The sequence below is a fragment of the Pristis pectinata genome, chromosome 8, assembly GCF_009764475.1.
Source record: "Pristis pectinata isolate sPriPec2 chromosome 8, sPriPec2.1.pri, whole genome shotgun sequence".
Classification (NCBI taxonomy): domain Eukaryota; kingdom Metazoa; phylum Chordata; class Chondrichthyes; order Rhinopristiformes; family Pristidae; genus Pristis; species Pristis pectinata.
In genome coordinates this window covers 53,960,561-53,974,816 of record NC_067412.1, presented here as the reverse complement: position 1 = coordinate 53,974,816, position 14,256 = coordinate 53,960,561, and the positions used below count along the sequence as shown (strand labels likewise).

At 44.3% G+C, this 14,256-nt stretch overlaps 1 protein-coding gene across 4 annotated transcripts in view; it reads right to left on the bottom strand.

Moving 5' to 3' along the window:
* si:dkey-172j4.3 (diacylglycerol kinase eta) overlaps positions 1–14,256 on the bottom strand; it is a 148,969-nt gene that overhangs the window by 30,569 nt on the left and 104,144 nt on the right. For 3 of the 4 annotated variants that reach the window (XR_007956800.1, XM_052022122.1, XM_052022124.1), the window contains exons 9-17: positions 13,859–14,021; positions 11,255–11,363; positions 10,429–10,568; positions 7,623–7,701; positions 6,291–6,382; positions 3,797–3,896; positions 3,368–3,629; positions 1,568–1,684; positions 955–1,045 (exon numbers count right to left, since the gene is read on the bottom strand). Coding sequence is in view for 3 of the 4 variants with exons in the window: in XM_052022122.1 (XP_051878082.1) it covers positions 955–1,045; positions 1,568–1,684; positions 3,368–3,629; positions 3,797–3,896; positions 6,291–6,382; positions 7,623–7,701; positions 10,429–10,568; positions 11,255–11,363; positions 13,859–14,021 (1,153 nt within the window). In the remaining variant the exon portion in view is untranslated. The remainder of the gene's footprint in view (positions 1–954; positions 1,046–1,567; positions 1,685–3,367; positions 3,630–3,796; positions 3,897–6,290; positions 6,383–7,622; positions 7,702–10,428; positions 10,569–11,254; positions 11,364–13,858; positions 14,022–14,256) is intronic. The other variant, XM_052022123.1, reaches the window with a different exon arrangement.

Below are 14,256 nucleotides of genomic sequence, written 5' to 3'. Positions count from 1 at the left end.
TAGTAGCAGGACAAGTAGACAAAGGCAGTCAGTAAGACACACAGTACAACTATCTGGTCAAGGTACAGAACACAAGAGCAAGAAAATCATGCTATAACTTTATATAGCCCTGGTTAGACCTCAGCTAGAACATGGTGTACAATTCCGGTCATGCAACAGGAGGATGTAATTCCTAGGAGAATGCAAAAATTTCAAGGGAGGTAAGACTTGCCTTTTTTTTCACATCATTCTGACAGTCACCCTGTTCCTGCTGTCTCTTGAGCTGCAAGGTGACCACCTCCTGAAAAGTGCTATCCACAAAATTCTCAGCCTCATGTATGGACAACAATGACATCAGCTGTAACTCAAGCTCCAAACCCCAACAAACCATGATACTTCCTGCCCCTGTGGTTATCCACAATCAGCACAGGGATGTCCTACCATGCTTATATTTACTAGATTAAAGCAATTAACAGATGAAGAATATATATTAAAATTTTATTACTATTCAATGACAACGTTTTATATACCTAGAGAAAACTTCCACGCTCTCCCCCCATTTCTTCACTCTGTTCAAACTCAATGGGGCTCTGTTTCCTGGAGTCACGGTGACAGCTTTATTCTGTAAATAATCTGTCCTTTATCTACCTTAGGAATGATCCATTGGACAGACTAAAGGATGTTTTATTCTGTAACTGGCCCATCTTATTTCTGACCTGTGAATGTGTGTTGTAGATACCAGTGCTGATAAAAACTAAAGGTATCTCCTTTTCCCAGAATCTCCTAGAGAGTTATTTTTGCCATTTTTTTCCACAGCAAGAATTTCAGCAAAAGTCAAGTCGTTTGAAGATTGCAAATAAACAAGCAAGGCACAACATGAGATATCCTTTTCTGAGTGAGCTCCCAAGTCTGAGTTCAGTCAGTGTTGGATGTATCACGTGACGTTGCAGGGAGATTTAGATGCTGTACACTTACGCTGAGCTGAGATCCTCAGTGGAACTGGTTCCATCCGATCGGTCAAGTATGATAGTGGATGTTGTAGAGGTCACTGTGCCACTCTGTGTCACTGTAAGTGAATCAAGGAAAGATGGATCATGTGGGAAAAATACAGTCTGTACAGTCACAGGAGGTGTCACTCTCTATGCTGACACATCTGTCTGCACAGCCACACACCAGGTGTCACCCCCTAGGATGAAACATCTGCCTCTTTGTTGAATTAGTCTCATTCCCCATGTGTCCTTCTGTACAGTCACAAGTTTCACTCTCCATGGTAAAACATCTGTCCCTTATACAGTCACACTAACTGTCAGTACTCTGGGTGAAGCATCTGCCCCTCTGTAGAATCACAAGTGTCACTCCCCATGGTGAAACGGTTGTCTCTCTGTAGAGTCACGTGAAACATCTGTCTTCTGTACAGCTACACTAATTTATCTGTTCTCACCATTTTTGCAGCTTTCAGCTCTACCTCAGCACACAACAGTCTGCATTGAGAATAGTCCTGTGAAGTGTGAAGTGCCTTGGGACGTTGTGCTGTGGAGAAGGTGCTATGTGGATGGGTGTTATTGTTATCAGAGTGGAGCTGTCTTACGTGTCTCCATGTTCTTGTCACCCTGTTCCTCTGCATTCTCTCTCTTGATGACAGGCAGGTTGGGGTTTGTGGGACAGCTGTGCACCCCTTGACTCTGTTTGTTTTGTTCATCAATCGCTGGAAGAGAATGTAATAGTTTAATGCAGTCGAGGCAAACAAATACGTTATCGACCCGTAAGACAACATAAGAATGGGGAGAGCTAAAGCAGATACTTTAAATCTGAAACATCAGGCTAGTACCACCACTTCTGTCACTTGGTCTTTTTAGTCTGCATTCTAGTCATAGACAGAATCATAGAATCATTCAGCAAGGGAACAGCCCCTTCGGCCCTTAGAATCCGTGCTGACCATTAATCGTCCATTAACTCTAATCCAAATTAACCTCATTTTTTAAAATTCTCCCCATATTCCCATCAACTCTCCCAGATTCTACCACTTACCTACACAATAGGAGCAATTAACAGTAGCCATTTAACCTACTAACCAGCATGTCTTTGTGATGTGGGAGGAAATTAGAGCATCTGGATGAAACATGCGGCATCACCGTAAGAACATGCAAACTCAATGCAGACAGTACCCAAGGCCAGGATTTAACTCAGATCTCCAGTGCTCTGCTAACTGCACCACTGTGCCACCCTAACACAGACAGTCCCTCTGTCCTCTCCGTCCTCCACCTTGTCTGCAATTTAACACGTACTTATTTTCTAATTTTCCTGGTTCTGGTGAAAAGTCATAGACCTTTATTCCTCTTTACTTCATTGTTCCTCTCCTTGCCATTCCTCTCTTTATTTTATCTCTCTTTACCGATCCTGTCACTTTATCTTGCTTTTTTCTGATGTGCAGATTTCTGTGAAACTAAGTAATTTTCCAGCTGAGGTTGGAAAAGCCTACAAAAAGGTTGTTGAAAATAAGGAAGAAGCAGGTATTTCTCTCACCACAGATGCTTCCTGACCAATTGAATATTTCTAACATTTAATTTTTTTTATTGGGGTCATAACACAAACGTTTAGGCCAATCCAGAGACTGGAGCCCAATATCAACACTCAGGCTGAGAGTGAAGTGTTAACTGACCATCGTTCATAATAGTAATTAAACTAGGGTCTCATCTGCCCTCTGAGATACATGTAGAAGGTCCCATGTTACTGTTCAAAGAAAGACAGAAATCTCTTCCCCCATATCTTGGGCTATTTTTATCACTCAACTAATACATTAAAGCAAACTATTAAGTCTTTATCACAGTAAATAGTCTGTTCTTCTGATTCTTTCCCTTGATTTACAAATTATTAATTTTAATATAAAGCTAATTATCAAATATTTTAATTGGAGATTCATGACACAACCATGCTCTACTCAGATGGAAGAACAATTGCAAATGATGGGAAAATCTCACACAATCAAACTCGCAGGAACACCAAACCAAAATTGAGGACTCAAAGTCAATAACTGTCATATTGAAGAGAAAGAATCATCTCTATCTGATCTGTTTCAAGTCTGTCCCATCCCATACCTCCTATTACAGGGACATGTCGCAGTCTTAATGGTCCAGGCTATTCCTAAACCTTCTCTCTATGGCTCATTGCATATTGCATTCCTGACCCAGTAAACAGCGACCCATCAGTAACCTATTCAACACTTGGGCCAGTCCGTCCCTCACCTATCCTGCACCAGATCTGTTCCACCCTTGGGCCATTCCTCACCTACCCCAGCTTCTGTTTATCGTTAATGTAATCTGTGTCATTGCAGGAGTTAGATACTAACCATCTGAGTGAATAAGCCTAGAAAGAGATCTTATTGTGTTACCTTTCTCTGCTTGCTTGATGATCTGCCTCAGAGATTTCTTCAAACTGTTAGCTCGTAGCATAAGTTCTTCCTTGGACTTGAATGTTTTGGGCATAGAGTTTTCATCTGGCCTGTTTTCAGAGCCTCCTCCAGTTTCGGCAGGTTTGCTCTCACCCTGTTCACCCGTAGATGGTGGAGAGGTGCCCATGGGGATAATCAGTGCCTGAGATTCATCACCTAGAACCTTGACCAGGGAGTCCAGTTTTCTGGTCAACATTTCACACTGCAAGAGAAAAGCAAACTCACAGCTGGGGTTCAAACCTCCCTACTTTCCCTCTTCCGAAATTGAACTCCCAGGACTACAACTCAGGAGATACAGCAATTGGCAGAGTAAGGATCAGGATTTGGGTCAGAGGCACGAGGCAATGTTTATCTCTGTGACCAGCCCACCTTGTTTGTAATTGAGTCAGCTTCTTCCTTATTCTCTTCAACCTTCTTGTAGGCTTTGCCAACCTCAGCTGTGAAGTTGCTTACTGTTTCACAGAGAAACCTGCACATCAACAGAAAGCAAAGGTAATGATGTAAGGTAATGATAACTGACAGGAATGCTAAAGAAAGGAAAAATAAAAAGAACAGCGAGGAGAGGAACATTGAAGTGAAAAATAATAAAGAGATTCTCAGTGAAGGCAGAAGATGAAATGCACATAGATAACTTCCACTGCAGGGATGGTTTGCTGCTGCAGGGACTGTGATCTGCAGCGGTGCCCACTATGGGGCGTGCTCTGATACTGTAGGGGTGTACACTATAGGACGTGCTCTAATACAGCACAGGCCTCCACTATGGGACGTACTCTAATATTGTAGGAGTGTCTTCCTTCAGGTAGATCCCCCTACAATGGTACACATGCCATAGGACATTCAAAATACCTCTGCTCTGCACTTTCCATTGCCTGCTGATTGTTCTACACTGGAGTCTATAGACCCAATCCCCTGTGAGACAGATTAAGCTCTCAAGAGAAGTTCTTAATGAATCAGTCACTGACATAATGAGGGGGAATGGAGCTACCCTGATGTGTCTGGGATGATGTGTCACAGAACGCAAACACCTCTATGTACTTGGAGCTCCTGTATTTAATGAACTTCATGGTACAAAGGATGAGAGAAGCAGTGTGCAATTGTTTTAGGGCCATGCTCTCAATCACTGGCTTGTTGTAGTTTAAAACGTGTGGATGGTTGCCTATCCTCTGAAACATCAGTTCCATCTTGAGGCCTTGCCTCTGCTGATACTCCAGATATGAGCAATGGAAGCCAATGGTTATACCCACTGCCTGCCCTGGCTTCCTGTCAATCACATCGTCACAGAGATACAGCATGGAAACAGGCCCTTCAGTCCACCGTGCCAACCATTGACCACTAATACCACATTAATCCCACATTCTTATCAATTTGCCCCCAGATTCTATCACCCACCTACCCACTAGGGTCACTTTACAGTGGCCAATTAACCGACCAACATTTAGTTTTAAAATTTTCACTTGACACCCCACAGTACATTTCTCCAAGGAAAGAGTTCAAGACTTATGTGTAAAGTGTTTCCTGACAATATTCCTGAAGAACCTGGCTCTAATTTTTAAGATTGCTCCACTTGTTCTGAATTTCCCCACCTCCACACTGGACATCCATTCAAATCTTTAATCATCTTAAGCAACTCAGTCAGAGCACTACTTAATATCATAAACTCAAAGGGATTTTAACACTGACTCTATAGTTAGCCTTCCTCTAGATTTACACTTTGCCTGAGTCATCTATACAGATCAACTTCCAACAGTGATGCAGGAGGAAGTAGAATTTCCTGTCACACAAGAGCAATTGGTATAAACTCTGATGAATCATGGGCTACTATTTTTTTTAAACTGGCCTGCTTCAAATTGTTCATTTTGCTTATGTTGGTTATACCATGATAAAATTAATAACGAGTGAGATTACACTACTAAAAGGCTTCTCAAAGCTGATGAAGTGCTTTAGAAGTGCAATCACTGTTGTTAATCTATCAAATGCAGCACATGATATATGAATTGCACTCTCCCACTACAGTCCATGACAGGCTTTTCTTTTAACAGTGTTATGTGAAGGATGAGTATTGGCTTGGCCACAGGGTAGAACTCTGCTTTGTGAAATAAAGCTGTGGGACCTTTATAATGGGCTAAAGGAGGTCCATGTTCTCATCGCCTCTTCCAAAAGTTCTCTCTCAGTGAGGCAGGTTGGTTTTTCTCATCATTTTCCTTTGGGTTCTGTTGGTGTTGAAACACCTGGCATACAAACCCATGTTGTATGACTATGAATAGTGTTTGAACATTGAACATGGAACAGTGGCAGCACAGGAACAGGTCTTTTGAGCCATGATGTCTGTGCCAACTATGATGCCAATTTAAACTAATCCCATCTGCCTGCACGTGGTCTACATCCCTCTATTCCCTGCCTGTTCATGTGCCTGCCTAAATGCCTCAAAAATGTTGCTATTGCATCTACTTCCACCACCAACCCTGACAGCACAATCCAGGCCCCTTTCACCTTAAACCTATGCCCTCAACTATTTGACATTTCTACTCCGGGACAGCTGGTGTGGACGCTGTATTTCCTGTGATTCACTGGCTCGAAACTGACAGTTTTTCTTCTCTATAATCTGGGTCACTGGAATTGCTCAGTTCCTGAGCCAATGTGTAGCATGACCAAGGAGACAGAAGTCTGTGATGGGGTACAGGGAAGAGTGATTTGTAGGAGAGGTGGGAACTGACTGACAGGCTGAATGCTACACCATCACTGCTGGTCTTCAGCTATTGTTGTTGAGGCCCAAAGCCACAGAGTTAGCAGAGTAAATCAAAACCTCCTGTACCTGAGGTCAGCAGGTGAGGGAAAGTTACCAACAACCACCAAAGAGACATACCTGGCAGAGGAAATGACATCAGCGTGCTGGTCAGATTCGAGAACTTTTGTTAAGTGATAGACAACCATGTTGGCGTACTGAGATATTGGATCCTGGGGAAAGAGAATGGCCATAGTCGGGGTTATCACTGTAACACACAACACATCAACATTGCAGAAGAGGGCTGATGGAGACATTGTTGCAGGATGTAGGCCATGCAGGAAATGTGTTGGAATCATAGGGTGGTATAACCTGTGCCACTGCAAGCTGCATTTAAAATTTCTGCCTGCATCTCAGCTATTATTGAACTCCCTGTTTCTCACTTTAACCCTACAGAGTACAACATTGGCTCCAACTGAACCCATAACTGGTTAAAATGACATCAATTGTTTCCAGAAGTCGTTGGAAAGGTTTGGGAAGTGTGAAGCAAGAGGCAGAGCAAATGAGTGTGTGTAACCATGTTCTGACATGCTCAGGACACTTTGATTGAAGGAGAACTCCAAGCTCAGGGGTTCAGTGACTCAAACACCAAAAATGTAGGGCAGTGGGAGGCAGAGTGGAAAGATTCTTCCTCTGCCAAGCATGTGGTATTAACTGGATTATGGTGGGAAAGATTGCAAAAGGATTGGTTTGACCAACCACTTCCTCTGTACACATCTAGCCATGTGATTAATAGTGTACAAATATTTTGGACAGCACCACGGCACAGCTCAGGGAGCTGCTGCCTCACAGTGCCAGAAACCTTGGTTTAATACTGACCTTGGAGTTTGCACATTCTCCCTGTGACTGCGTGGGTTTCCCCCACTGCTTCAGTTTCCTTCCATATCCCAAAGACATGCAGGTTGGTGGGTTAATTGGCCACTGTTATGTTGTCCCTAATATGTAGGTGAGGGCTAGAATCTGGGGGGAATTTGGGAATGTGCAAACAATTAAATGGGATTAGTGAAATTGGGTGGTTGATGTTGATACAGACTTGGTGGGCTGAAAGACATTATTCTGGCTTCTGATCTCTCCATTTCAGGTCTTCATGAAGGGTCTCGACCCAAAATGTTGACTGTTTATTTCCCTCCATAGATGCTGCCTGACCTGCTGAGTTCCTCCAGAATTCAGTGTGTGTTTCTTCATGTTATATGACTCTCTGACAATGAGTTAAGAATTCACAATTGTGAAATGTGATTATGATTGCCAACTACCTGAAAAGGCGCAGTCATCGGTCTGATTTCAGAGTTCCCGGCAGTGCAATGGGATCTACAAAGGCACTGACCAAAACCTCTTTATTAATCCTTCACTTCTCAGATATATTCTGGATGTAACATTGTTGTAGTTTAACCCGAGGGAATTCCATGCTCGTACCTGGGAACTGGGGGCCTCGTCCGTGTTCACAATGGGAAGTGGATGCTTCGTTGCTGCTTCATAGGTCATGATGCTCCACCTGTGGGGACAAGTAATCACCCAACCAGTCATCAGAGCCGCATTCCCCTTGGCTTCCTCCCTGTAAGCTGAGGGGTGTAGGGAAAGTGGTGGAACTGAAATATCCCATGTCCCACAAGCAATGTCCCATAACCCAAATAAGGAAAGCCAAAAGCCAGCACCTTTGGAATAATCTGTCATTAAAACACCAGGGGCCTCAATGGACAGAGATCATGTGCTCATTATGCTGGCGTAGAGGACTTAATTTCAATAGCACCGGTTCCCAATGGGGATCCCTCCTTCTACAGTGCTTGAAAAAGTGTGTTCTAGATCAGGATGGATTAAATGGATTATTTTTTTCTGATGGCTGCAGGGGTTAACAAAAAGTGGGCACAAGTTTAACATGATTGAGAAAGAATCAGAAGTTGAACCAAGAAAGATATTCTTACAAAACAAGTTGGCTTTCTCAATGCACTGTTTGATGGGTTGGCAACTATAGATCCAACAGCAGCCCACAATTGGGAATTGGAAAACATTGAGGCAGGAAATGATTACTGGGCAATGGAATAAGAACAAGGCAGTAAGACTAACTGGATGATTCATCGAATGAACCATCTCACATACACCCTCTGTTAATGGTATCCCAATGGGGAGACACCCTGTGTAAAGGGCTAAGGGTCTTGGACCTGAAACAGTAACTATTTCTCATTCTGCAGATTGCTGACTGATCTGCTGAGTGTTTCCAAAATGTTCTGTTTCTTTTACAGATTTGCAGCTTCTGCATTTTTTATTAAGTTTTCATTTACTGTATAGAATGGTGACTGCTCCTCTCTGTGAACTGGAGATAAAGATTGGATCAAACACGGCCTTTGCTGACAGCAGCAAAATGATAGCAGATGGAAGGGGGGGACCTGTCTGTGTTATCCATCAGAGGGAGCTCTCTACCAAGCTCTGAACCTGTTCTCTTCAAAGATTGCACTGCAAAGGTGTAAGGCACAGGGTGTTAACCCCTACATCACCTGGCAAATCCCTGCTCCAAAGGTGTGTTTCCTTATGAGAGAAGATGTTGGCAATGCAGGCTATTTCCCAGTAGAAGCGAAGATGTCTCCACCACCATCACTTTAATTCCCTGTCCCACTCGCATTTTGGCAGTGGCAACTCCTACCCTCTCCAATGCAGTTCAACATAATCTTAATGAACAGGGGCTTTTGTCAGACACTTTGCAAACATCCATCTTAATGATGCATTTGAGAATTTCAGGTAAGAGAGTGAATGGGAAATTAAACTGATTGTTTTGCCAGTGGATAGATGATGCCAGCATTTACTTCACAGATCCCAGTAAATGCACGTTCCTTTCAGAAGTGAAAATGCTAGAGGTAAAATAATCCATTTGGGAGAACTGATATGGTGAAGGATAATATTAAACTAAACAGAGAGATGTAATGAGGGGAAGCAGCACATTTGAGACTGAGTAAGCTTCTGCAATCACCAACGGCTGACCAACAAACAGAGAAAGGAGAAAATAGGATCTGAGAGGAAACTGGCAGGGAGTAATAAAGGGCAAGCATAAGTGCCTCTGCAACTATACAAAAGGAAGAGCACGACAATAACGAATATGGCCCTCCTGGCAGAAGTTAAGAGAATGGTTAAATCATTAAACAAGCATCGTACATCTTTCTTCAGTGCATAAGATCTAATTAGCATTCCAACAATGGAGGGGTAGCAAGGACTCCTTGGTGTGGCAGTGAGGGAATTTAATGTAATCTGAACTCACAACAAGAAAGTACTGGAGGAATTTAGGGGAATAAAAGGCATTAAATCTTCTGGATCCAATGGCCTGTTGCCCAGTGTGGTGCCAGAGAGGGCTGCAGAGATAATGGGTGCACTAACATGAACTTCCCAAATTCCCTAGATTTCCATGGCAGTGTCAGCAGGTTGGAAAGTGGGAAATGTGACCCTGCTGCTTTGGAAGAGAGAAAATAGGGAACTATAGACCAGCTAGCTAGAAATCAGTGGCTGTGACAGTACTGAATTCCATCATGAAGAACAGACCAGAAAACCATAAACTGACTGGGCAGAGATGGCACACTTTTATTAAAGGGAAAGTTCATTTGGCAAAATCTGAGCTTTTTAAAGTCTGTAACAAATGTGGTAGATACAAGATAATTAATAAGAGTGGCCTCCAAAGTAGATTTGATAACATACCACACAAAATGTTGTTAGATTAAATCAGGAGTAATGGTGTTGAAGTTGACAATATTATCTCGGATCAAGGAGTGGTTAAACCAAGAATCTGAATAAATAGGTGTGTTTCATTTGGTGTATGGGAAGCATACATAAACAACAGAGGAAAAAGCAGATTCTAAGCAGGCTCGCAGTTCATAGAGACTGCAGACAGCTACAGACAGGTCAAGTAAATGGGCAAGAGGCTGGCAGATGGGAAATGTGAGGTTATGCACTTTGGTCAGGAGACCGGAATGACCATGAGAGGTGAGGAAATGTTGTTCTCTTTCCTCATCAGAAAAGGAAATGTAACTAAATGTATAGGGATAGAAAGCAATCATACAGGCAAGTGGTGTGTTACTTACAGGGACTATTGACTAGCTCTTCAAAGAGTTAGCATAGGGATAATGGGTGAATGGCCTTGTAGCACATATCAATGATTGTCAGAGCAGGGCATTGGGGCTGAGCTCTGGCACAGAGGCTGGAGATGGAGGGGACTGAGTGCCTGTAGGGCAGAGACCCTCACCTGTCCAACATCTTCGTGGTGGCTCGCTCCAACTTGGCCACAACCTGAAGCAGCTGCACGTCGTCATCACATAGGCCGCCCCAGCCGAGTACCCTGGCCAGGTCGTTGCCGGTGCCCAGTGGCAGCACACCCAGCTTGCACTGTCAATGGAAGAGGCATGGGTCAGGAAGAGGAAACTCCCTAAGGCCAGAGGCAAATAGCCGCTGCAGTGCCCAATATTACCCACTGACCCCTCTTTCATTTCATGTTGTGATCCACCTACACCCTCCCTCAGTGTGACACACCGAACCCTCGTTCACTCCCCAGTGAGACCCACTAACCCCTCCCTCACTGCCCAGTGTGACCCCATTGATCCCCTTCCTCAGTGTGACCCACCAACCCCTCCCTCAGTGTGACCCACCGACCCCTCCCTCACTGCCCAGTGTGATCCATCGGGCCCTCCTTCACTGCTCAGTCACCGACCCTCTCTGTCAGTATCACTCACCACAGACCTCATGCCAGCCCCTTAGTACCACCCACCCTTAGTCAATACCCCTCTCACTCCTTTCTACCTTGCCTTCACTCATGTACCTTCCCTATCCTTAGTACCACCTCCTTTGTCAGTACCACTCTTCTTAGTGCCACCCCCACTGCATCCTCAGTACCACCCCCTCAGTACCACTCACTCCATCATCAGTACTACCTCCTTCACAACCAGCTCCTCTCCATACTCTGGACCGCCCCTCTTAGTACCACCCTCTTCAGTCCTCTGAACCACCCCCTCTCTTGGTGTGAGCAGTAAGCAGATCTCACGATTTCTTGCGGAGGTTAAAGATCTCTCCCTGACCTGTTTGTGTAGACTGAGCTTGTCCATTTCCGATAAGACCCAGCCCACACTGCCATCCCCTCCACACACCAGGATTCGGAATGTGTCAAACTTCTGGAAGAGGCGGAGTCTGCAAGGAAACAGCAGCAGATCAGCCCTGCTCACAACAGAGTCTGGGGCCAACAGTCACATGAGGACCCCAGGAAGGTTTGTCATGAAACGCCAGTAAAATGTCCCATGAACATTGCCTCTTCTGAAGCTACACTTCCGTATATCTCTGGCATCCAGCACAAATATCTGGGATATCACTAAGTTGTCACATTCATTGATGAACTGGCAAACATTTTTAATTGACTTTTTAAAAATTATACAAAAAATTGAATAGGGATTAGAACATGCACATTTGATTCATGGAGAAGCTGAAGTAAATACCTCTTACATTGTTATATTTTAAAATGCCTCATAATTTAAGGTGGCCTTATATTGTTGGATTTGCTGCAGCAAGGGTATTCAGCATTGTTAGAAGAGTAGACCTGAGGGACGATGCATTGTCAGAGAGGCTGAAGAATCCCTTTTCAAAGGGGCACAACTGACGGAATACTGAACTATTGGAGTGGCAGTCATGAGAAAGACTTGTGTATTGGATGAATAGTCCTGAAGTAGTCCAGTGCTTTCAGAGGGGGGGCACTGAGGAACTGCTGGATTACCAGAGGATCAATACCAAGGGAGCAGAGTACAGTGGGGCAGCATTGAGAGACTGCTGCACCGTTGGATGATCTGTGCGAAGGGAGTAAGGTGTGGAGAGACAGCACTGAGCTAGTGCACATGTATTAGAATGGGGCAGCACAGAGAGACTGCTGGGGTGTCAATGGGACGTATTGAAAGGAGTTCTGCAATGTCAGAGGTGAGTACTAAGGGTATGCTGCAGTGTTGGAGGAGTGCTGATGGATTACTGCTTTTTCAGTGCTGACAGGGTAGAGATTTTCTAGAGGGAGGACTGGACTGTCAGTGTGACAGCACTGAGGGATGTATTCTTGGAGGTGTTGTATTACAGGAGTTCTACACCACTGGTGGGATAGTACTGAGGGAGGGTTGGTAGTGATGGAGAGCTGCACAGTGCAGCTGACTCACAGCAGCAGAGACCCTGGTTCAATCCTGACCTCAGATGCTGCCTGTGTGGAGTTTGCATGTTCTCCCTGTGAATATGTGGGTTTCCCCAGGTGCTCCAGGTTCCTCCCACATCCCAAAGATATGGGGATTGATAGGTTAACTGGCCACTGTGAATTGCCCTGCCATATATACATGGATGGTAGAACTATTGTTTTTAATTTATATAAACAATTTGGATGTGAATATATGAGGCATGGTTAGTAAGTTTGCTGATACTGGAAAGGGTGGTGTTGTAGATCGTGTAGAAACTTATGAAAAATTACAGGGGGATCTTGATCAGTTAGGTATGTGGGCTGAGGATTGGCAAATGTCTTTCAATCCAGATAAATGTGAGGGATTGCATTTTGGGAGATCAGGGTCGGACTGACACAGTGAATGGTAGGGCCCTGGGGAGTGTTATGGAATAGAGGGACCGAGGAGTGCAAGTGCATAGTTTGCTGAAAGCGTCATCACAGATAGATAGGGTGGTGAAGAAAACATTTGGCATGCTGGCCTTCATCAATCAGGGCATTGAGTATAGGAGTTGGAAAGTTATGATGCAGTTATATAAGATGTTGGTAAGGCTGCACTTTGGAGTGTTGTGCGCAGTTTTGGTCACCCCGTTATAGGAAAGATGCTATTAATCTAGAAAGGGTGCAGAGAAGAGTTACTAGGATATTGCCTTGTCTTGGGGCCTGAGTTACAAGGAGAAGTTGCATAGACTTGGACTTTATCTCCTGGAACGTAGGAGATTGAGGGGTGATCTGATAGAGGTATATAAGATCATGAGGGGCCTAGACAGGGTGAAAGAACATAGTCTTTTTTCCAGGGAGTGGGTGCTAAAAACAAGAGGCCATAAGTTTAAGGTCAGAAGCGAGAGATTTAAAAGGGACATCAACGGTAGCTTCTTCATGCAAAGGTATGTATTTGGAATGAGCTGGCAGAAATAGTGGCTGGGGTGGACACATTAGCAACATTTAAAAGCCATCTAGATAAGTACATGGATAGGAGAGGTTTAGAGGGCCATGAGCCAAATGCAGGCAGATGGGATGATTTAGCTGGCCAACTAAGTTGGCATGGATGAATTGGACCAAAAGGCCTGTTTCCCTGCTGTATGACTCTATGAGTCTATGAATCTAGGTGGAGTTGATGGGAGTGTGGCGAGAATAAAATGGGATTAGGGTAAGTGATTGATATGGAAGTAATAGGCTGAAAGGGCTGTTCTTGTGCCATACTCTGGGAGTGCTGCATTGACCTTAAGATCATTTGTTTAATTACTGATTCTGGCCAACATTCCTCCCTGAGCCAATATCACCGGAAACTAGTTAATTTGTCCATGGAATACTATCTATTCACTGGTGCCAAATGACGGATATGTTTACCAACCCTTATTACTTGTAACACCTGTTTGGCAAGGATAAACTACAAAGTGTGTTATATGTTGACAGTTGAGGAGCAGATGGTGGATGGACCTACCCGAGGTGGGGCCCACCAATCATCAGGTCGAACACCTGTGCTGGATTCAGCAGCTGCTTGAACTTTCTGAGGAACTTCACCCCCTGGTTATCGCCGCTCTTGGAGTTCACCAAGACCAAGAGAGGACTGGTGCAGGACGAGGCATTGGTGGCCTTCCAGAACCCTGAGCAGAACAGACAGAACAAATGGCTGGCAACATTACTTGGACAAAAATAAATAAAGGGCAGGATAATTGCACAAAGAGACATGTGCAGAATGGAACCTTCGGCGGGGCTAAATTCCACACTGCCTGGAATTTGGCTGGAATTTTTCTAAGCAGATGTTCTCTTGTCATTGTTCAACCATCCTCTTCCCCAGTCTGTTGAGGATGTGGATCTGTAAGCCTCTCCTGCTGTGGA